Here is a 24,628-nt window from a genome sequence, read left to right as displayed (position 1 = left end):
GGTTAGAACATATACCTTGAATATATTTGTATATTCTAGCTTATAAATAAAAGTGGTGCCTTGCTATTTTATCCAGTCTTCTTTTCACTAGCGTGTCATATATCATAAGTAAAGGTCATCACAGATTGTACACCATCAGCCTGAGGAGTATACGGTACCAGAGCCTCGGCTGTAATGGAAATATTAGGCCACTGGGGTACAGTCATCCATGGATTCTAATCCATAGCTGCTGCTTAGCATTGCAGTGTTAACACTTTTTTTTTTCTTAATGCTATATACATTCATGAACAACAATGTATTTTCTTTAAGGCCTCTTGTCAATTAGGAGAGATTATTACTTGGTAAAGTGATTATAGTCTATTTAGTTTTAGAAAATATTTCTAAGTGCTCTCGAAATCAGCATTGTATAAGTAGTTTGATACAGTCTCTTAGTTTCTCTTATGAAGTGTTTTTGGTTCAGAGTAAAATGCCTGTGTTGGGGGGGGGGTTAGCAAAAGTGAAAAGTCAGGAGTTTATTGCGTAATTCATGGTAATGCATGCAATTCTGTATACTTTATAGAATACATTTTTTAATAATAATGCAGAGAAAAGTTCTGATTGTCCTTGACTTCTAATTTCTGTGGTTATAAATACATTTTTAAATTTTGCAGTAGGTATCTGTGTTGATTTGATGTCACAACTGTAAAAGGCTTTTAAATGGGAGATTTTTATATACTAGCTGGTGGATTCATTTTTAAAGCTTTTTTCATGTGGGTTGATGAATACACAAAGTTTAATTCTTCTCTGCCAAGCACATTGAATTTTGACCTCATTTGAAACTCCATTATACCAAAATGGTGCTAGTATATGTAGAAGTTTGTCCACTGATATTCCAAAGCTTGTGTAGACATACCTGGGATGTACTCATCTTAAATTTGTATGACTGTAACTGGGGAAGCATGAGCAGTAGCATAGGTTGCAAAACCATTCCAAAACTCCATGTAAGTACATTAAGCAAGACAATTTGAAAGCTGAGTAAAAAAACAACAACATTTTTTCTGCCTTTATAGGAGTGATAATGCAAGAGATCATATAATAATATGCTTGCATAATATAGAGATGTAATAATACAGACATTTAATGTAATTAATGTTTCTGACAGAACATTAAAAAAAATGAAGTAGTCAATGCCACTTAGTAGCTGAAGAAGCATAATTTTGTGACTGAAATATTTCCATATAAGTTATTCATCACTCTGTAACACATTACATAGTTAAAATATCGCTCCCAAAGGAAAAACACTGTCACACTTTGAAAAAACAGCATCTCTTTGTGCAGTGTTTCCTTAATGTTATTTTTACCATTTGCGAAAGAGGTAAAGGAAAACTGAAGGATAATCAAATATATTTCATCTCCTAAACTGAAATCTGCCTTTCTGCAAAGGAGCAATTTTTAAAGCTTAAGTGGATTTGAATTTTGTGGTGACCTTCTACAAAGAGGGAAATTTCTTTTTATTAAAATGATTCCAGTTTGCTTTCAGTAGAGAAATAGTTTCCATTAAATAACTTCTAAATTAGTTGTTTGGTTTATGCACATTCAAATTATCATATGCTATGAGTACTAGCAAGACTAAGCAACTAGCAGACTGCCTCAGAGGAAGTTAAATATTCTTTCCATATGCAAAGCAAATAAACTGAATTTGTGAGGGGAGACTGTGCTCTACCATTAATTTGGAAAGGTGAAATTTGGATATTGTTCTATAAATGAATGGAGCAATAGTGAAGTTTAAGAATACCATAACTTTCCTGATGCAAATTAATTTCAGTGAAAATACTGTTATTCTTAATATGTATCTTTATGTTCTCTTCTGTAATATTTTTTCTTCTTTTCAGTCTGTTATTGAAAATAGTAAATTCTTTGAGCAGTATGAAGTTACATATCAAATCTTGAAGAAAGCAGCTGAAATGTATGCCAAAGCAAATGGCTCAGGTAAATACCTGTGTTTCTATTGTCATGGGGACACCATTTTAATCTCTTTAGACATAAACATCCTCTAAAAAGATCTCTTACTATCTGTTTCGTCCCTGCAGTACAGCTGGAAAGCAGCTGTGGCCCACCAGAGGGACTGCACCTCTGATAGTAATTTTATATTATCTCTAGCATGAGGTTAGCTGGTGTGGAACAGCCTGTCTTCCTGCTGTTAAGCTTTCTTACTCTCCAGAAGAGGGTGGTCATGTTCCAACTTCCTACTGGGAAAAGTCCATGGTCCATGCTAACTTCTGAATCGTGCCCAGGATTTGTTTCAGAGAGTGTGGTAGATCTGGACCAAAAGTGGGTAGAGACCAAGTTAGGAGTTGGCAAGGTGATGTTCTGGTGCCTGGGAGCACTCCCTGTCACTGCTTGCTTTACTAGAAAGAGACAGCCAGAGATTCAGTCCCGGTATTGTTGTAGTGGCAAAAATACCCCTGATTTATTACAGATTCTTCATTAACTTTGAAAACCTAAAAGGAACCCAAATGATACTTGAATTATGGATGTACTTGTGAAAAATGTCTAACCAATTCAACAGCTGCCTCCTGTAATTTCTAAACAGCACTGCTGGGTTCAGTGAGATTGCGTCAGGGCAATATTTGACCTAGTTTGTTACAAACATAAGATCATTTTAATCTCCACTGAGATAATAATAGAGTAATATCTGTGGAAGGTTGCTGTGACTGATAAACTGGTTAGCAGATGTAGAGAGAAAATACATATCTTTTTTTTTGTTGATGGTGACACTCAACTTGAATTTTACAAAAGTAAACATTTTTGACTAGCTATTCTTACAAAATGTAAAGTTAATAGATTTAACCCATGGTATTTAAAAAATCCAATGTCAAATAATTTTCTAAAGAGCAGATGTTCACTCATGTGAATTCAGAAACAGCAGTGCAAATTAAGGACACCCTGGCTAGAAACTAATTTTTTTAAAGGTCAGTATTTTGAGTGTTTTACTAAGGAAGTCTCAAGATTTGTCTGTTCTGGATTTTGTTTTGTTTTATTTTGTTTTTTTCCCCCTCTCTCTGCTTTTCTTCTGGAATGGAGACACACTTGTACCTTTATTGCATTGAGGAAAATATTAAAAAGTAAATGTCAAAAAATAGCAGCAGTTTGGTTTCAAAATCAGTGTAAGGGTGATTGGAATTTCAGTACTATTGAACACAGACATAATATGTGTTTGTATATTATACATTTGTAATATTCTCTGCTTTTAAGGAAACTTTCTCTCTTGCTTTCTTCTGCTGCAAGTGAACACCACACTGAATATGCAGTGTGACTATGTTAATGTTGCACTCATTTTATGTACTTATCCTTAGTGTTTAGAATACAGATTTCATTTCTCAGCCATAATTTTGCACTAAAATTGGGCTGTGACCTGAGCATATGTGTATAAACACCTACAGAAACAGATGTTTTAGTAAATTATAATTCCCTAATGGGAATGGATAAGCATAGCATAAAATGAAGCTTTACAAAAATAATAATAATGAACGTAAACAATCAATGTGGTTTTTGTATCTCAGTGGAAGAAGTTGAGAATGTGATGAAATTCATGAGTGAAACAACAGCACAATGGAGGAACCTCTCGGTAGAGGTGAAAAGTGTAAGAAGCATGTTGGAAGAGGTAATTGCTAATTGGGACAGATACAGCAGCACCGTTGCAGGTCTGCAGGCCTGGCTGGAGGATGCTGAAAAAATGCTGAATCAGCCTGAACAGTCTAAAAAGGTATGGAATAATAGCATCTATATCTGTTTTTTTGTAAATTATGAAATATGGGATGTGTTTTGGGTTTTGCTTTGTTTTACAAAATGTCATAGAAGAGAGTGAGGGCTTAGGGTGAGATTTCTGAGTATTTATCTTTCAGCTGGATATCCTTAAATCCTTATCTCAATACTCAGAATATTTTTCAGTTTCTGGCACACAGTTTGCCACCTTCTTAGGTGTTTCAGTGTTTGCATATATAGCGTGAACAAATATTTTTATATATACTAGCAAAGAAGGAAAGTGTCATCTGTGAGGACATGGCTAGAGGCATCTTTGACGTGAACTTAGGACAGCATTGCTCATGGGTAGCATTGTTACATGCTCCACTAAAAACAAAGGCAAATGACTGTGCAGTTTGGAGTTATGTATGAAGACATTTAAACAAAATTATTTTTTTCCATTGATTTTTTTCACCATACAGATGACAGCTTTCAGTGTTAATTGTCATCACAAGACAACATTGTCCATATGTGTTGAGTTATGTTTGATGGGCAAGTAATTAACCCATTTCCTCTGGTGTTTTAGAAATGTTTCAGAGAATTGTTTTGAAGACCTGCTATCTTAAAGATTGTTTTGCTATTGTATTATGTTCTAATATTAGAGTACTGAAGCAGTAAGACGTGTGTTTGTGTAACTTCAATAAAGACCCAGATTAACCTGAGTAATGATGCAACGTAATAGCTGTTACTTTGGGACTGGGTAACAGTAGAAGGTTTTCGCTTCTGGTTTTCATAGGTCACAAGATGTCAAATTGATATCAGTTCAGGAAAGACCATTTCATGTTACATGACAGAGCAGTATAATTTTTTTGGGGGGGAGTGGAATTTGGTAATTTGAATTGATATAGGAGAATACACTTTTTAAATAAAAATAAATCTATAAAAAGGATTCAATAGTTTGCCATACTATAAATAGCAAAAGTTATTATTAGTGAGCAAGAAGGATCGCTCATCTGATAAGATTGGTAATGAAATATTCTTATATCCTAGTGTATGAATTAAATAAAAAACCTATATACCTCTCTGATCAATTTTGTAACTTTACCTTCAAACAGATTTTCAAAGCAGATATCTGAACATGTCCCTACAGTATATATTTTCTTCTGATGTCTAGCCTAAATCCGAAAGTGCGTCTGACTACTTACAATCTTTCTGCTCTCTAAACAGTTTTAAATAGCCTTGCTGAAAACCTTAGACCTGAAAACATTACTATTCCTGAAATGCTAATTTTTTCTTAAAATTACATTGGTTCAAAACTGATGACAGATTACTAAGACATAACAAAATCCACCTCTAGACTGAGATACATAGTTTAAAAGGTACTTCTAATATTAATATTGAATCTAGAACTCCACAGAAGTAAAATATTTTTAGACAGTTCCAAGGATGGTTCTTCTGATTTAATGGTTTTAGTGTTTGGTAACTTTAAAAAAAAAAAAAAAAAAGAAAAAAAAAGTATTTCTTGTAATATATTGTTTTGTACAGTTAATAGCTGTACAGATACCAGCTCAAGCAACTGGATTCTCAGGTGAAAGATGATAACGATTGCATGGAATTTGGCATAAAACTTATTTAAATATTTCCAATAATTGTTCTCTAAAGCCACAGATATGTCAGTAGCATGATATGAAGATTTAATTGGTGCTCATTTGCAAACCTTGCCCTTACCTGCATTACTCAAAAGCACTATATTCTATCCTAGGCATAGACCAGAATAGCTCCCTACTGTGCTGTCCTGCTTTCTTGCTCTTCCCATCCATTATCTTGGTATGATTTCAAAACCAGTAAGTGTGCTGCTGTCCCATTTGCAAAAGTAAACTGGTCTGTTGGCTTTCACATTGGTTTCTCTGCTTTTAGAAGCCCTATTATGAACCTGTAACACAGAAAAGCTTGCAAAAAAAATCAGTATGCACTTGGATTTCTCTCTGTACAAATACATGAAATTTAATGGCAAACAAATATATCGGCAAACAAAACAATCGCTCTAGAATGCCTTTGTTTACTAGCAGTGCCTCTTAAGCACTTCATATCACAGCCTCCTTGTAACCATGCCGTACAGCACCTTTCCTCAGCAGCCAAGGCATATCAGAGAGCTCCTAGTTTTCATGTGGGGATAGCTCTAATAAAGTTGCATTGTTTTGGTTGATTGGATGATAGGGACTGATGTGTGCTCCCACCGTACCATCCCAGACTCGCCCAAGTTTAGCACGTGCTCTAGGCTGGCTTCTGAAGTGGAGAGGCTCCCCAGCAGGATCCGAGGAAGGCAATAGTTTGTTGGGATAAGCATGCAGGAACAAGGACTCAAGTAGTTTGCTGGGTGTGCTCGTTCCTTCTTGACCTCTAGTAAGGCTGACCAGTGGAGACCTGACTAGCACCACGTTCAGCAGTAGTTTGTTTTGGTTGTGCTCACAAAGAGTAGGACAGCTATTTTAATTTTCCTTTCAGCATGCCCAGCAGGAAAACAAGATTATGGGAAGCATTAATAGCATTAAGGCTTGGACCCAGACTGACCCTCTGACAGTAGATGCAGCTCTACAGGTCTCAGGCTGCAGGGAGTGCTTGGGGCCTCTCCGGGAGGCCTGGGCTGGCAGCCAGCTCTCCTGTAGGAGGTGTGCTGCTGTTGATGAGTTGTGTCATCAGGTAAGGGAGTTACGGGAGGAGGTCAGTAGGCTGCGCAGCATCCGAGAAGCAGAGCAAGAGATAGACAGGGTATTCTCGGAGACTGTGCAGCTCCAGGAGTCCCAACCCCCTGCAGCAGTGGAGTTGCCAGAGGGCTCTGTGCCGTGTGAAACGGTACATCATAACATCATAGAAGAAGGCTGGAAACTGGTCATTGCTCGTGGGAGGAGAAAGGCTCCTACTCCTCCTGAAGACCTGAAGCTGAAGAACAGGTTTAGTGCCCTCCAGGATGAGGAGGAGATGGGCATGGCTGCCAGGGAAGTAACCGGGACAACAGACCCTGTGCCCTACCGGAACACCCGGAAAAAGCGGCGGGTGATTGTTGTGGGGGACTCCCTGCTGTGGGGGACGGAGGCATCTATCTGCCGACCTGACCTCTTGTCTAGAGAGGTTTGTGGCCTGCCAGGGGCTCGTGTGAGAGATGTCATGCAAAGACTGCCAAGGCTCGTCCACGCTTCGGACTATTACCCACTGCTGCTCTTCCATGTGGGTGCCAATGACACCAAGGGCAAACTGCAGACCATCAAGCAGGATTTCAGAGTTCTGGGGATGGTGGTCAAGGGTCTGGGAGCCCAGGTCATCTTCTCCTCAATCCTGCCAGTGAGGGGGATGGATGAGAGGAGGAGGAGACGGACTTTCCAGGTTAACGACTGGCTGCGCCACTGGTGTTGGCAACAGGGTTTTGGTTTCTATGACCATGGGACCCTGTTTGAAGATCGACAACTGATGGCGAGAGATGGGATCCACCTCATGAGGCGGGGCATGCGGGTCTTTGCCAACAGGTTGGCCAACCTGGTAAGGAGGGCTTTAAACTAGGAAAGACGGGGGAAGGGGAGAGTTATAGTGACAGGGTAGTTGGCAAAAGACTGCTCAAGTCAGGATGCCTCCAGCAGGTGAATGCAGCCAGGGAAGTGCGCATGGGATGTGGCTATGGAGGACCCTCTTCTATCCCTCCTGGGAAACCTGCATGCTCGATCACCTCTCTGAAATGCCTGTACACCAATGCACGCAGCATGGGGAACAAACAGGAAGAACTAGAGATGTGTGTGCGGTCGCAGGGCCATGATCTCATTGCCATTACAGAGACATGGTGGGATAACTCGCATGACTGGAGTGCTGTCATGGATGGCTACGTGCTTTTTAGGAAAGACAGGCCAGGAAAGCGAGGTGGTGGAGTTGCTCTTTATGTGAGAGAGCAACTGGAATGTATTGAGCTGTGCCTAGGGGTGGATGAAGAGCGAGTCGAGAGCTTATGGGTAAGGATCAAAGGGCAGGCTAGCATGGGTGACACTGTTGTGGGTGTTTACTACAGGCCACCTGATCAGGAAGTCGATGAGGCCTTCTACAGACAGCTGGAAGTAGCCTCACAATCCCAGGCCCTGGTTCTCATGGGGGACTTCAACCACCCTGATATCTGCTGGAGAGACAACACAGCTAGGCACAAACAGTCCTGGAGATTCCTGCAGAGCATTGGTGACAACTTCTTGACCCAGGTGGTGGAGGAGCCAACAAGGAGAGGTGTGCTGCTGGACCTCGTACTAACAAACAAAGAAGGACTGGTGGAAGATGTGAAGGTCGGGGGCAGCCTTGGCTGCAGTGACCATGAGATGGTGGAGTTCAGGATCCTGCGAGGAGGCAGCAGGGCACCAAGTAGGATCGCAACCCTGGACTTCAGGAGAGCAAACTTTGGCCTCTTCAGGGACCTACTTGGAGGAATCCCATGGGTGAGGGCCCTGGAAGGAAGGAGTGTTCAAGAGAGTTGGTTAATATTCAAGCATCACTTCCTCCAAGCTCAAGAGCGGTGCATCCCTATGAGTAGGAAGTCAAGCAAAGGAGGTAGGAGACCTGCATGGATGAGCAAGGAGCTCCTGGCAAAACTCAACCAGAAGAAGGAAGTCTACAGAAAGTGGAAAGGGGGACAGGCCACTTGGGAGGAATATAGGAATGTTGTCAGAGTATGCAGGGATGCGATGAGGAAGGCTAAGGCCCGTTTGGAATTAAATCTGGCTAGAGATGTCAAGGACAACAAGAAGGGCTTCTTCAAATACATCAGCAGCAAGAGGAAGACTAGGGAAAATGTGGGCCTTTTGCTGAATGGGGTGGGTGCCCTGGTGATGAAGGATGCAGAGAAGGCAGAGTTACTGAATGCCTTCTGTGCTGCAGTCTTTACTGCTCAGGCCAGCCCTCAGGAACCCCAGACCCTGGAGGCAAGAGAGAAAGTCTGGAGAGAGGAAGACTTTCCCTTGGTGGAGGAGGAGTGGGTTAGAGATCATTTAAGCAAACTTGACACCCACAAATCCATGGGCCCTGATGGGATGCACCCACGAGTGCTGAGGGAGCTGGCGGATGTCATTGCTAAGCCACTCTCCATCATCTTTGAAAGGTCATGGAGAACAGGAGAGGTGCCCGAGGACTGGAAGAAAGCCAGTGTCACCCCAGTCTTTAAAAAGGGCAAGAAGGAGGACCCAGGGAACTACAGGCCAGTCAGCCTCACCTCCATCCCTGGAAAGGTGATGGAGCAGCTCATCCTGGAAGCCATCTCCACGCATGTGGAGGAAAAGAAGGTGATCAGGAGTAGTCAGCATGGCTTCACCAAGGGGAAATCATGCCTAACCAATCTGATAGCCTTCTATGATGGAATGACTGGCTGGGTAGATGAGGGGAGAGCAGTGGATGTTGTCTACCTAGACTTCAGCAAGGCTTTTGACACTGTCTCCCATAGCATCCTCATAGACAAGCTCAGGAAGTGTGGGTTAGATGAGTGGACAGTGAGGTGGATTGAGAACTGGCTGAATGGCAGAGCTCAGAGAGTTGTGCTCAGTGGCACAGAGTCTAGTTGGAGGCCTGTAGCTAGCGGTGTCCCCCAGGGGTCAGTCCTGGGTCCAGTCTTGTTCAACTTCTTCATCAATGACCTGGATGAAGGCACAGAGTGCACCCTCAGCAAGTTTGCTGATGATACAAAACTGGGAGGAGTGGCCGATACACCAGAGGGCTGTGCTGCCATTCAGAGAGACCTGGCCAGGCTGGAGAGGTGGGCAGAGAGGAACCTCATGAAATTCAACAAAGGCAAGTGCAGGGTCCTGCACCTGGGGAGGAATAACCCCATGCAGCAGTACAGGTTGGGGATTGACCTGCTGGAAAGCAGCTCTGAAGAGAAGGACCTGGGAGTGCTGGCGGACACCAAGTTAAGTATGAGGCAGCAATGTGCCCTTGTGGCCAAGAAGGCCAATGGTATCCTGGGGTGCATCAGAAAGAGTGTTGCCAGCAGGTCGAGGGAGGTGATTCTCCCCCTCTACTCAGCCCTGGTGAGGCCACATCTGGAGTACTGCGTCCAGTTCTGGGCTCCCCAGTACAAGAGGGATGTGGCACTACTGGAGCAAGTCCAGCGAAGGGCCACAAAGATGATTAGGGGACTGGAGCATCTCTCTTATGAGGAAAGGCTGAGAGAGCTTGGCCTGTTTAGCTTGGAGAAGAGAAGGCTGAGAGGAGATCTTATCAACGTGTACAAATATCTGAAGGGAGGGTGTCGAGAGGATGGAGCCAGACTCTTTTCAGTGGTGCCCAGTGACAGGACGCGAGGCAACGGGCACAAACTGAAACACAGACACTTCCATGTGAACATGAGGAAAAACTTTTTCACTGTGAGGGTGACAGAGCACTGGAACAGGTTGCCCCGAGAGGTGGTGGAGTCTCCTTCTCTGGAGATATTCAGAAGCTGCCTGGATGCAATCCTGTGCAATGTGCTCTAGGTGACCCTGCTTGAGCAGGGGGGTTGGACTAGATGATCTCCAGAGGTCCCTTCCAACCTCAGTGATTCTGTGATTCTGTGATTAATATGATGCATCTGCAATGCTCTATGGCGTTTCTTGATAGATCAGCATTGTTATCATGAGCACAACAAGAGCCTGTGCTCCACTACAAGTGGAAGAAGATTCAAACGTTTAATCTGCTAAAAGATGAAGCTTGCTCATTGATATAGTCGTATAGAGCACCTGTACTCTTTACCCATCGCAGCTTTAGGAATTTTAAATACTTAGTGTTATTCAGTTCTCTCTCCTACAGGTTTAAGCAGTATATATCCGTTTGACATTTTCTTTTTGGCTCTATTGGAAATATTTGTATATATAGGCAAATTCTGATATGTATGAACTATAAAGTTTCAGAACTGTAGCTCGGAAACTTGAGACTGCTGACAGTACAGTTGAACTAGGCTTTCTCGTGTCTACCCCTGAGAAAAGCATGAAAATCACTGTCAGATGAGCAGTGTTGGAATTAATAGGCTAGCTCTATAGCCATAAACAAAGTGGGTCAGTGCCCATTCTTTGGTCCTGAAGACGAAGTGGCATGGTTCAGCTTGTATCCCTGTGGCTGCTCTATTTCTTCCCCAAAAGAAGGTGGCCTCATTGATTCAGTCTGTTGGGAACAGTCCTTGTCCTGTGCTCTCCATTGAACTGTGCGTTTTCTGGGAGAAGGGTGGCTGGCACAAGCTGAAACTGTATCAGAGAATGTATTAACAATTAAGTGTGGACAATCATGGGATAGTGATTGAGTCCTGTTTAATTTGCTGCTATAGCTGTAGCCTTGGTGCCTGAAGATACCTTTTCTTAGGAACAATTTCCTGGGCTCTTGGCAAGCAAGAAGGAAGAATGAAGAAGGGGGGCATTTAGTCTTTTTCTGGTCTATCAATTCATGTGTGTGAACCTTCCTACAAGACACACACAAGCATTTCACAATGGCTTGGCTATTTAGGTTGTCTCACCAGACCAGGGGTAGAATCAGTGACAGCCCTTTCCCTTCACCACTAAACTACTCCAAGATAGGAGCAGCAGCCGTGGAGCACCAGTCTGCTCAGGTCTCCTGGGGCACCAGGCCTTGCTAAGCTGCACGTGGTTCACGGAAGGGGAAAGATCTCTACAGTCTGTACATGCTCCAGGTTACTATCAGCCCATACTGAGTCAGTACAAGACAGAAATTAGATGAACCCTAACAGTATTTCCAATTACAGATCAAATCCTTTCTCTTCAGGAGGAGTTCCATTAATTTAACTGAAGTGCAGTGAAGTACTCACTGGAGTAAAAATGAGCTATGAGTAAAATGGTGACAATTTTTAATTCACTGACTTATGTTCACTGACTTAAAAATCCTGCTCTGGCATACCCAATGTGAAGTGTTTCAGAGGATATTTGTTCAAAGAGTTTTATCAAGCCATTAGCTGGTGACTAAATTTTAATGTCATAATTTAAGCTAATGACTTTTTGCAAAGGTTTAGGAAAGGTGGTGTCATTTTGTTCTTCAGGATTTCTTCCGGCATTTACCTCATTGGATCCAACAGCACACAGCCATGAATGACGCTGGTAATTTTCTAATTGAAACATGTGATGAGACCATTTCCAGAGACCTTAAGCAGCAACTTCTGTTACTAAATGGAAGATGGAGAGAATTGTTTATGCAAGTTAAGCAAGTATGTGCCTTTGCAATTGTTATATTTAAATAGTTACTTTGCCATTTCTGTGCAAGCAAGACTACCTAAGATTTGCCCTGCTAAGAGGATTATGGGACAGTTTACTTAGGTGCCTAACTGTTCATAATTATTTGAATTAGAAATCAATTGTTGACAGCAGTCTGTTGCTATTGGCTTTTTTTGCCTTTTTTACCTTTTTGATTATATGATTTTTTTTGATATTTTCAGCTAGCATAACCAGTAGTTCTTTACAGTTGCCTGTCTTAATACAGAGAATATTATTAATGCATGTTCTTAATGTTCTTTTTAAAAATGGTTGTTTTAAATAGCTATTTTTAATGTAAGCTCTATAAAGCTAAATGGTGAAAGTGAATATATCTTAATGCTCTTTAATGAAAGTTGCACTCGGTAACTGTACTGAAACAGCATGTATGGTGCTAATTAATTAACAAAATGTGTTCCCCAAACCAGTCTGACATTACTTTTATTACCTTTGCCTCATGAAAGAGGTTCAACTAATTGGAAAAAAAATGTTTTTATATTCTCCTTAGAAAGCAGAGAGAGGATGTAAAATAAAACTATGCAAAAGTATTTCATATCTTATAAACACATCAGAAAATATCTTTGCTGGAGTCATTGTATATCTAACGGCATTTTCTCCTGTCAGTGGCTTTAAAATAGCAATTGTGTATTTGAAGATGCTGAACCTTTTTCTTTCTGGCATGATTACTTCCATCATAGTCAAGAAGTTACATGGAAAACCAAACAATGATTGTCCCTTTTTTTTATTTTAACTTTTCTAAGCTATTCATTAGAATATTCTCAAGCTTTATTTGCTGCTGCTGTTGGGGTGATTCACTGTGGAACCTGTAATGTCCAGAATGTAAATGTCTCTTGCCCTGTTTGTGCAGCTTTCTTTCACATGCTGGCTGGGCAGCTTTTCTCGCTGGCCTTTTATCATTTCCTTCGTACAGCTCCTCTCTGCCTTCTAATATGTCCTGTGTTCTCCCTTATTCCAGCCAACAGTTCTTTTTCTGACATTTCCTTTTTCCTTCAGCTTTTCTAGGCTTTCCATATTTATTCTCTTTAATGTATTTTCAAAATTGATACTGTAGGTGATGAGAAATGAATTGGGATGTTGATTCCAGGTTAGAAACAAATGGCAGTTTGGGATTCCCGGAATGGTCCAGACCTTAAAAATGCTTAACCTTTGTTCTGTGAATGAAGTTTAGGGGGTGACATTCTTAGATTTCTTTTCAATATCAGTACTATTAAAAATAATGCACACCTTTAGTTTAGAAGATTGGTTTCCATTATTTTGTATTTTATTCATCAAAATTTTTCTAGCAAACAGTTGCTCTGAAGATATACTAATTGCCTTAAGTAATTATGTAATTGCCACATTTCTCATTTTGGGGTTTGGGTTTTTTTGTTTGTTTGTTTGTTGCATTTTACTTTACATTTTCTTAGTATGCTCGGGCAGATGAACTGGACAAAATGAAGAAGGAATGCGTGGATGGTGTTGCCCATTTGACAGCTTTTATTGATGGAAGCAATAGAAAATTTTCAGTGCCTGTGGAAGTGTCCTTTCTAGATGTCAAGGTTTTTGTACAAGATTTAGAAGTAAGTTTCTCTTCCATTCCTTTCTTTTCCCTTTATAAGAGAGATATTTAACTGTTTAATTTTGAGGGCAGAGTATAAGATTATTTTGTATATGTTTCCATTATTGCTATTTTTATACCATTGTGGGTTTTTTTTAATAATTTCTGCTTTAGCTAATGTAAATTATTGCATTCTGTGAGTGACACTTCTAGAGCACCTTTCCAAAACACAGTGTCCCACTGGATATTTCTTTATGTGTAGTTTCAAATCACACTGAGGTGAGCTCACTGGTACCCTTTGGCACAAAATACATATATATGTATACATGGGGGTGTGTATGTATATATAGCATGTGCAAAATGCATTTTGAACCTGGTACAGTCTTCACTAAAGTCAACTATGACAAAAATTGAAAATTAAGATATATATCATATATCTTTAGCACAGACTTGTACCTCTCACAAATTCAAAAATGCAGTTGTTGAAATATTTGTTTGAAATGTTTGTTTCAGAATATTAAACAGAAGTTACCTGTGATGGAAGCTCAGTACAAAATGCTTACAAGAACAGCGCAGCTTGTTACAAAGGAAGTTTCCCAAGAGGAAGTAAATGAAATGCTCGCAACTTTGACAAGGATCAAAGAGCAGCTGAGCAAGGTTGCAGAATACCTTTTCTACTACACACCCTTGTTGAATGTTTTACTACTAGTTAAGTTGAACTTAAGCTGGAAACAGATGTACAAATGCCCTATAAGACCCAAACATAGAGAGCTTAATAAAATACTGTCTTTGCCCGAATTAGCTCTAATAAGGTAGGCTTAATTAGTAAGCTTCCCCACCATATATGTGCATTTGAGCAAATGTATGGTTATAGTAACTATGGATTGAATTCAGGGTGGGGAAAGTGTTACTGCTTTTAGATATACCTTGTTTAAATTTAATATTCTTTTCTTGAAGAAGTTTTGCAGGATCAGGTTTGATCTCTCTTAAAAAAGGCAGGCAGAAACTATGTAAACCCACATTCAGAGGAACCTGCTATTTATTGCATTTTCCTACATTTTAAATAATTGCTTTTCTTTCAAATGGCCAAAAGGTTAAGGAGTATTGCTGTGCCCTGCTGTATGAATGCCAGCATCTGCTGTCTCCGCTGGAAGAACTGGAGAAACAAATAACACATTTTTATGAATCTCTTGAAAAAGTGAATGAAATAATTTCTATCCTGGATCCGGAAGCACAACCTACGACTGTTCTTAAACAAAAAGCCCAAGTAAGTTTAGAAAACATCTTACACAGATTTTCTGTCTCTGAGGTCTTATGTATAGGTTTCTAGGAATCTTGATTGAAATTCAGTAATGTGAGCAAATGTTTTTTCATATCCAGGTAACAAAACATAACAAATCCTGAAGTCAGCTAGGCATAAGCAAAAAATGAAACCTATGTCCCCTCCTAGTGCCCTGGTTTTCAATCCAAGAAGTAGATATGAGAGCTTTTATTTATTTATTATCTCCGATGGAAATTGGGCTGAAGTGTTAGAAATACATTGGATTTTTCATTAAGAAAATGAAAGTGATCAGAAACTCCCCTGATCCTTGGACATTTATGGAAGCTTCTGAAAAGTCTGGCAGTAGCTTGTTTTAAAACAACCATTCAACGTAAATGCATTGTAATGGAACTTTAACATTTTACTTGGCCAAGAAAAGATAGTGTCATCCTGGAGGAACTCAGGACTAATCAGGAGAACTCACTTTGAAAAACAAGTGAAAATGTGGGGGGGGTTGGCTTTCATCATATGGATTGTTGTTTTTCCTTGTGCATGTGCAGTATATAGCCTAGTAATACTTCCTCAAAATTTATGCATACTTTTCCTTAGAGTTTCATACTGGATTTGATGGATAATATAATTAAATGGATTTTCAATGGGAGGCCATTTGAAGAACATTGTTAGAAAAATTAGTTGGAGCTAATGGATTTAATTAGTATATGGTGAAAAGAAACCAACCCAATATAAATTACTTCAAACCTATAATGACTCTGGAGATTGGCTCAATAATTCAGCAAGAAAGGTCTTGTTCTCCTACAGTGATTTCAAACTTTGATTCTGTTTGGTGGGAAAAAAGTGATCTGGTGAGCTTGACTGTTCAATCAAGCCAGTCCAGTTACCTTCCAGAGAAAATCCTCTTCTGTTTATAAACACCAGCCGAGTCAGGTGTCCAATCTGCAGGTTGAGTTGTTGTTCATGAGAGTGCTCCTTTCCTGTGTTCCTGACAGTTGCCTTGCCCCAGACTATCACAGTAAAAGCACATGTTCCTTCTGGATGGATTTACTAACGAAAGAACTGAAATCTCCCCAGTTATTTCATGGGTGCTGACTTCTGCTGAATAGATAGTAAATAGAGATTTGTTTTGTGGAATGCAGTGTTTTTCCAATAGCAAAACAGTTTCCTCATGACTGGATTTTTTTAAATCTTTTTCCAGGCTGTGCAAATTCATGGAGTATGGTTTTTGCTCTTTTTTTTCTCCTTTTTTCTCATTTTTTATAATTCTTATTATTTATTGTTTAAATTCTTATTATTTATTATTTAAATGTCATTTATGTCATTTATAATGACATTTAAATTCCAATCGCTCACATGAAAGGCTAGCTTGTTGAAAAGCAAGAAGGGTTAACATCTTAAACAGCTACAAAAATTTGTCATTCTTGCGTCTCTTTTCACTGCTGCCTGTTTACAATTACACAATAAATATAGACATCTCATTAAATCACAGAATTATGTATTCACCTGCATTTTCTAAGGCTACCTAAAAGGCTGGGTACATGTCTGTGTGTATGTGTGTTTGTTTTTTTACAGATAGCTAGAGCTCAATTTGAGTACAGGACCCCACCTACTTGGAGAAAGTTGTGTGGTCTGTGTTATTCCCTCCAATGTTTTGTGCAGTGTGTTTTTCATGGCATTTTGACTATGTCCCTTTTGTTTTATTGTCAAAAAATATCTTCCTGTTATTTTGCCAAACTTTTCTCTCCTTTGTTCCTGGCCAGGGTGGATATATGTTTCTTTCTTTCAGGATTTGGTAGCTTTTCAAGAAAACTGCAAGAAAGCTTTGTCCCTGATTGAGAGAAATAGTCAGTGTGTTCTGCAGTGTGTGGCTTCAAGTGAAGTATTACAGCATTTCCATCAATTGACATTTCAGAAGAAAGTTACCCAGATTCAAATTATTTTTCAGGTAATTATGTCACACCTTGGTGCATATTTTTGAAATCTTATTCATACACATCTGATCCATTAGACTGTATCCCTGTTTAATCGCTCTCCTCCCTGGCACCAACTTGTTCTTGAAGGGCTTATCTGTAAATAGATAACAAGTGGTCAGGGAAGTTAGGGTCTTCTCCATTTAGTTCTCTGGAGGGAAGCGTGCCTCAGACCTCTCAGGGAACCCAGTGTTTCAGGAGATCTTCCACACATTATGGTCCTTTTGAGTGAGGGACCTGAGACCCAAACGTTAGGACTGCACCACTTTGGGTTTTTTTTTTTCCTCTTGACTTTCTTATCCTGGCTAATTATTTACTCCCATCTTCCCATGTGTCACCTTTCACACAAAGCATGGAAGACGGAAACTTTTGTAAATGCTAATATTGCTGGGCTTTGCATTTCTCCAGGAAATGCAATGGAGTGTGAATATAGAAATTTACAAAGATGTGTTTGCATTTGTTAATGTAAAAACACTTCCTTTGGGCTAGAATCCCCTTACCTGGAGAATTCTATTTTGTTATTAGAAATATTGATGTTTTGGGGACTGTTTAACTTAGTCTAGCATGAAATTAACCACTACTATCTGGGTTCAGATTTCCGGATTTTGAGTTCAATTGCATTCATTTTCAGGCAATTATTGTGCAGTGTAAGGCCACCGACACTGAATTTTAAACTACAGAAAATCAGTAAAGAGCTATCCCAAGAGACATCAGGAGATTTCAAAATTTTTGCTCTACTTTCTGAGTTCTACTGAAAGATCCTTAGTTTTGGGTTTGGGTTTTTTTTTTTTTTGATTTATCATTTAGAAATGGTTTATTTAAGTTATAGTCATAGTTACAGGGGAAGATAAAGTAGTAGCTTGATAAATTTACCATTCGGGGCATTAATTATTCTTTTTTCCGTAAAGAGGGATGGTGATTTATCTCTCTATGTTAGAAAGTAAACGTACTTAATGTGGCGTAGCCAGGCTTAAAATATTAATGGATATGGAAATTGGGTTTTTCTCCTGAGAGGAATGATATGATTATATTATTATGCAGAAGTTTATCTGGAAACTTTAAAAAGTTTTAGCAAGATGTTTAAATTGAGAACCACATATCTGATTAGCTCATTGGATAAAAGCATTATAATTTCTTAAACTGGAATTAGTAAGCAATGAGGATAGTAAAGTAAATAAGGTTGGAATTACATTGCTGCAGGTGAATTAGTGCTTTTTGAGTGGCAGAGCTTACATACATTGTAGAGAGAGAGAGAAATAAAGAAAATACATTATATATAGTGTGTATATATATTAATGTATAATATATTTTATATAAAAATAGGTTTTTATATATAATGTATGTATATATAACTTTTTAATATAGATATTTTATAGATATTTATATATTTAGTGTCTTTAGGATACCAGGCCCTAAGCTTAGTAGGGATTCTCGTATGTCATGGTTAATCTGATCACTCATTTATCTAGCTGTGACCACTGGCTAATGCATATGCAATTTCTCTCCTGTACCAACATAGGAGAGCATACAGAAAAATGAAGAGATGTGACTAAGGCTCCAAAGGGAGAAGATTTTAGAATAGATAATTGACCATACTTTTTTTTCCTTTTCTTTCTCTTTCTTTCTTTCTTTCAAGCAGCCTTCTACCTGTTCGTACATCTGCCCTAATAGTGTGTTAACTGTACAAATCTCCTCTAGGTCAGAAGACCTGTACAATGGAACTAGTAGGATACAGAGGTCAAATCTCTCTTCTTTCTCCTCCCCCCTCTCCTCCCCCCTCTCCTCCCCCCCCCCCTTTTCTTTTTTTAAAGTAGGGGTTCACATGAGAGGAGGTAGTCTGCTGTAAGGAAAAACTGAATGACAAGCTTCTAACCATACCAGCTGCTTTACGTTTGAAGGCAAGCTTCAGGGAGAAAGCACTAGCCAAGTGGCATAGGCATTTTGAAAATATCACAGACATTGATATTAGCTGGCTATCCATTTTTATATCAATGAAGGTTGACATTAGCATGAGCCTTTGCATAGGTATTAGAGATTAGGAAACAGGGAACATGAAAGGGAGAAGAGAAGCAGTTCCAAACTGCATATGTTTGGAAGAGAGATGCCAATCAAATGCATTTTTATGTAAGATGATGGCAAAAGACATCAAATAAAAATCAGTGAGAAAGTGCCAGCTCATTTTCTTTTGTTTATAACTCAGAATATGGTCAGGAAAGCTGGTGACTGGAGAAAAAACATAGAAGCAAATAGCCGTTTGATGAAGAAATTTGAGGAATCTAGAGCAGAACTGGAGAAAGTAATACAGATTGCCAATTGTTGCTTAAAAGAAAAAGGAAATCCTGAAGAACTTCTCAGGAAACATAGCGTGAGTAAATTCTCTGATCTTCCTCATGGAAACTTTGAGTGCATGACTATTTTATTCAACTGAAAAGCCTACTTAATTTTGCAATTGACATGGATTTGCTTTATATACAGAAGTTTTATTGATCAGGTCAAACTAATGTTAAGGTTGGAAAAAGGGGGAAAAAATGCCTCCAAAACCCACACCACCTTTCTTGTTCAGGAATGTAAGCAACCAGAAAGTGCAGAGAGAAGAGCCCCTAGAGCTAATCTCTAGGGTCAATTTTGCCAGTAAAACCTTTGGAGCGAGGACACCAGTCTACGTTCTGACAGGCTCACGCATCCACAGCTGTGTTTTCAGATGAATGAATATTCATGTCTGTATTGTAATTGTTACTTAAGCATATAGCTTTGAAACATATTGCTGTTAAACCACTGTCTCATGTATTGGCTGAGTGTCCAAGAATACATTAATTTTCTGGACTATAAATAGCTAGAAATAGTCTTTTAACTCTATTTCAGCTTCCACCAGTGCAGCAGAAATAACCTTGAAACTTATACAGTTTTAGGGAACTTCATTCTAGCAAGTTACCATATCAGCAGTAACCAACTTCACCCTCTCACTCTCTGCTTCAACCTCAGGAATTCTTTAACCAGTTGGACCAGAGAGTCCTAAATGCCTTCCTGAAAGCTTGCGATGAACTCACTGACATCCTTCCTGAACAAGAACAACACACTCTGCAGGAAGCTGTGAGGAAACTCCACAGGCAGTGGAAGGTTAGTGACATCGAATGACATCTCTGGAAGTCCCATGTCTTAACTTGGGAAGATTTCTGCATGACCTATACGTTGACTATACCAAAAAAAAAAAAAAAAAAAAAGTTGATGACTTGTCCCTCTTCTTTTGCTTCTTGTACAATTGGAAAAAATGCATATTTTAAAACCTTAGGTATATCTACAGGTACAAATAACCTCTTGGAAGTGCTCTGTTAAGTAAAGCAGTCAAAGTTCAGGAAATATGAAAAATTAGAGTAACTATGGAACCATAACATCTCCCTCTATGTGCAGGTATTATGATACCTGCACCAAGAACATGTTTTTGAGCATAGGTGCTAGCTTTTCTTACTTTATGCTGATATTGGACACTTGCTGTGACTTTCCCAACAAACTTGTAAGAGATCAGGCTTTCAGTTTAAGTAGTGTCTTTTGGCAATGACTCTAACAACTGAACAAAGATCGCTCATAAACTATGGAATATTTTGCCTGCTACAGTGTGTTGCAGGTCAAAGCTAGAATAAATGATGAGTGGTTTTTCACTGGCACACAAACAGGCACCTCTGGAAGCAGCTGTGAATATAGCTTCACTATTAAAATTTGTTATTTTTACACAGAAAATGTTTGGTATATACTGCCAAGAATCAAGATATCTCTGTACTGTGCCATATATACACATATTCTGGGCCTCAAGAAGTTATGACTTAAGATAGGTCTAGCAGATATGGATAACAGCATTACTTTGTTTCCTTAAATGAATACTGAGAAAACCCTGTCTATTCATACACATACAAGGTTTCCTTTCTATATTAGCAATTATTGTATAATTTATTTGTAGTAACTTCACACTGAGATAATGGGTATAGTGTTTTATCTCTGTGCTTGTTTATTACCCCTGTGGGAGTGTAGGATCTTCAGACAGAAGCCCCGTATCATTTGATCCATTTGAAGATTGAAGTGCAGAAAAGCAAACTCCTGGTCACAGTGGAGGAGTGTAAAGCTGAACTAGCTCGACAGAACAAGGTGTTATCCAGAGAAGGCAACGAAAAGATGATCGAGGAGCACATGGTATGAATCATATGCCACCAAGTGGACATGTACGGAAATATATTTGAATGTAAACTCAATGATAGAGAAACAGAAGGTGTGACTGACTCTTAACCCACCAAACACTATGTGCACAACCAAATGACATCAGTCCTTGAGCCTTTAAGAAAGATTTTTGATTTGAAATTAGTCTTTTCATGCTGATACACATGACCTGGGAGCTTAGTACAGTTTATACCATATATAAATATATATACACACACACCCCACACACATATATACATACACACACACTTTGTGATTTCTGTCTATTTATATTATTGTTGCTTTTTTTTGCTTTGTCTTCCATCAGTTGTTCTTCAGTGACAAGGGGTCCTACAAGCTGTGTGAGAAAAGGCTACAACGGATTGAAGAATTGTGTCAAAAACTGCCAGTTTCTGATCCAGTGAGGGCTACGCTGGAAAGCAGCCAAAGAATTCTGAAGGAACTTAAATCCCAGATTGATAGCACATATGTGAAGCTAACAGAGTGCTCTGAGAAGTGGAAGGGCTATAAGAACAGGTGTCAGTTCAGTTTCTAGCTGGGTCTGATAGAGCGTTGCCTAAAGCAAATAATACATTCCTCTGAATTTCATTACAGATCGAAACCCCGTACAGAATGATAAATACTCTGCTGATAATCTCTAGTAAAAAGCTGTACTTTATGTAGTAATTCCACAAATTACAGTCGGCTTCTGAGGGTTTTATAATTATTAGCTTAAATTTAAAAGGTTACAGTTTGGTGGTGGAAATTTTTGTCTAACTTTTTTCCTTGCTTTGCATCATGTGATATTTTATTTCAGATTTTCTGAATTGGCAAATTGGATTTTGTCAACAGAAAGGGAGATAAAGATGATAAAGCAAAGTGTCAGTGATACTGCCAGATACAAGCAATTTAAAGCAGTTGTGGGGGTAAGCTCTTGGCTTGTATTTTTAATAGAACTACAGTCATTCCTACTTGTGCCCTGGATATAATTGCATTATGAAGTAGGGCAACTGTTTTACGCTATAGATAAAGCTCTGCTGATTCCTGGTATTCTTATATGTGTTTTCAAAAGAAAGTTGTGTGTGTAGCAGTGTGTGGCAGAATCTCCTGCTTTTAATGCTTTAGAGATGACAGGTCTCTTTACCTGTATATTCAGAATATCCATAATACAGAAGTAGGAAGATTAAAGACTTGCCTCTAATCCTGCTGCATGCACAGTTAGAGTCATGCAAGCAAAAGCCGTAAATTCAGGACAAGGTGTTTTTGAAGGGTAAAGCTACTACCTTACATGTAATAAAATCTTCTACAATAAAACTTCTCTTCTACAATAGGGGAGACCAAGATATTCCACAATTCACTTTTGCATTGGTGAGTGACAGGGATGAAAGAATAGTTGAAGATTCAGTCTTTTGATTAAATTAATTTTATTCAATAATTTATTGTCACTTGTACCTACCTTGACCCTATTTTTGCTTCTAGTGCATGAATTAAAAAAAAAAAAAAAAAAAAGTCACTTACTGTAGGAGTTTGTGTGAAAGTCATTGGCAGGTTGTGACGGCTAACTGTGCAGAGAAACATAGTTAGAGTGACCTTGATAAAACAGGTAAGGCCACCCTTAATGGGTGTTTCTGCTCCAGAAAGTCTGATTTGCTCATGTAGTTTCCCTACTGGCAACTTCTCACCCACACTGACACAAAGATATCACAAAGCTATTAGGTGAAAAGGGGAAAAAAAGAGCTATTTAAAAGTATAAAAAATACACAGAACCTTATACCATATGAAATTTTATGCTCAGGAAAGTTAGCATTTAAGATGTGAACGAATTAAATTATAACTAAGAATTTGATCAATATATGGAAAATATATAGATGGTTTATACTTTACATCTTTATATTTATTGGTGAAAATGCTGGTTTGTCAGAAAAAAATATTCTACCAATTATCAGAGGACAGTCCTGCAAAGTCTGTGGAGTTGAATGCAAAAATCTAGCCCTTAATTGGAATGGAATCAGATAAGGCTGCAAATAGAAAAATATTGTATTTCTAGTATTTCAAGATAATACGAAAAGCAAAATGTTTATACTATTAACCTTGCAACTGATGCCATGAATGCTACTCATTGATTATACTTTATTCTTTTAAGAAAATATTTTTTTGATTCTTCTGTAGGAAATTAGGCAACATATTAACAAGCAAGGAGAAAATCTCAGCTGGCTGAAATCTAGACTTGCTGTTCTGACTGCAGTATGTCCTGATTTGGAGGCCAAAAACACAGAAGATGAGCTTTGTAAGCTTTCCAGTGACTTCAGGGGACTCCTAGATTCGCTGGCTGAGGTACAGTATGAGGGACAAGAAGAACTCTCCATTTACAGTGTCATATGAAATGACATCAATCATGGTTTCACAAGCATAAGTTCCCTGCTGTGTGTTTTTAATTAAACTGCAAACATTCAGCAACAAAAAATCCATTTGTACTCCATGGGTAGCAAAGCCTTAAGACTACCAGACAGAAACACTGACAGTAGGATAATGGATCTTTGCAGGATTGGAATGCATAAATGTTTCTGGAATCAAAATGTCTGTATTTTTAGAGGCAAAGGATAACATTGGTTTTCTAAAATCACCTATTAGTGAACATTGGCAAAACTGTGGTATATATTGGCTAGTGGATATAGAACTTGATTTTACTTTTGCCAGCTAAAGCTGTAACTTGGTTTATGTATCTTTTAAGCTGAAATAATAAAGGAACTACTTTGAAGCAGTTTCAGAGTATTAGGATTCAGCTTTTGCAATCCCCAATATAATAGGCACAATGGATCTCCAAATTAAGGCTATCTAGAGTGTACTAGATTTTCAGGAAAATGCTGTGATTGTCTGAGGTTGGAATGGTAACCAGATGCTGGAAATGCTGAAATTATGGGAAGTTTCTAGCTGATAAGTAAAACCTCTCAGAATCCACTGAACCGTCAAGATTTGGGAGATCTCAGGGAATTTACTGCTTCACAATTTTCACAGTGAAAAAGAAAGATTGGGAGAAGCATAGAACATCTTACACTTAAAAGGCTGCTCAGAACCCTTTGAAAAAGAATTCAGGATAGAGACTTCAAATTCCATTGTTAATGTAGATTCTTTTGGAGACCTTCAGTTGTCATTGTAGTTGTTCCAAATGTATAAAAGTTCCATGTAAATTTTTCAAAATTCTCTAGATTTCCATGATGCAGAAACTGTGTTTGGAAAGTTGTAGGAGTTGATGTTCTGATTTCCAAGGGACTGCAAAAACTTAACGTACTATCTTATTTCTTGTATTAAAGTACTTTTGCTTCTTGTCTCTTCTAAAAGCAGAACAAAGGAGAGCACAAGTTTACGAAGATACAAAAAGAAAATAAGAAATAGAATCTGAACTTGTTTGGAATCTAAAAGTATAATCTAAACACCACTTTGTACTATAGTGAAGATACTGCTGATTCTTAGAAGTCTGAATAATGTTTACAGTTAAATTAACACCTTGCTAATCAGATGGGTGAGACTGCTTAGACCAGGAGTCATACTGTGTTTTTACAGACTTCCGCAGTGCTTTTTGGAGAGGAAAGATTAGATACTTCATGTGACAGGGAAGAGAATGGCTTGAATCTGCATGACTCTCCAAAGTGAATCTGGAGTGTAAAATAAAGAA

General features: G+C 38.9%; 1 protein-coding gene across 1 annotated transcript in view; it reads left to right on the top strand.

Moving 5' to 3' along the window:
- The window catches only part of SYNE1 (spectrin repeat containing nuclear envelope protein 1), a 276,957-nt gene that overhangs the window by 44,880 nt on the left and 207,449 nt on the right, over window positions 1-24,628 (top strand). Inside the window, exons 15-27 of the mRNA XM_067293579.1 lie at window positions 1,872-1,968; window positions 3,543-3,745; window positions 11,759-11,923; window positions 13,394-13,546; window positions 14,038-14,181; window positions 14,618-14,791; window positions 16,587-16,745; window positions 18,971-19,135; window positions 19,753-19,887; window positions 20,794-20,952; window positions 21,284-21,492; window positions 21,773-21,881; window positions 23,125-23,289. Of these exons, the coding sequence (XP_067149680.1) occupies window positions 1,872-1,968; window positions 3,543-3,745; window positions 11,759-11,923; window positions 13,394-13,546; window positions 14,038-14,181; window positions 14,618-14,791; window positions 16,587-16,745; window positions 18,971-19,135; window positions 19,753-19,887; window positions 20,794-20,952; window positions 21,284-21,492; window positions 21,773-21,881; window positions 23,125-23,289 (2,037 nt within the window). The remainder of the gene's footprint in view (window positions 1-1,871; window positions 1,969-3,542; window positions 3,746-11,758; window positions 11,924-13,393; window positions 13,547-14,037; window positions 14,182-14,617; window positions 14,792-16,586; window positions 16,746-18,970; window positions 19,136-19,752; window positions 19,888-20,793; window positions 20,953-21,283; window positions 21,493-21,772; window positions 21,882-23,124; window positions 23,290-24,628) is intronic.

This window comes from Apteryx mantelli, chromosome 3, assembly GCF_036417845.1.
Source record: "Apteryx mantelli isolate bAptMan1 chromosome 3, bAptMan1.hap1, whole genome shotgun sequence".
Taxonomy (NCBI): domain Eukaryota; kingdom Metazoa; phylum Chordata; class Aves; order Apterygiformes; family Apterygidae; genus Apteryx; species Apteryx mantelli.
Note: the sequence above shows the minus strand (reverse complement) of the source record. Positions and strands in the feature narration are given on the sequence as shown.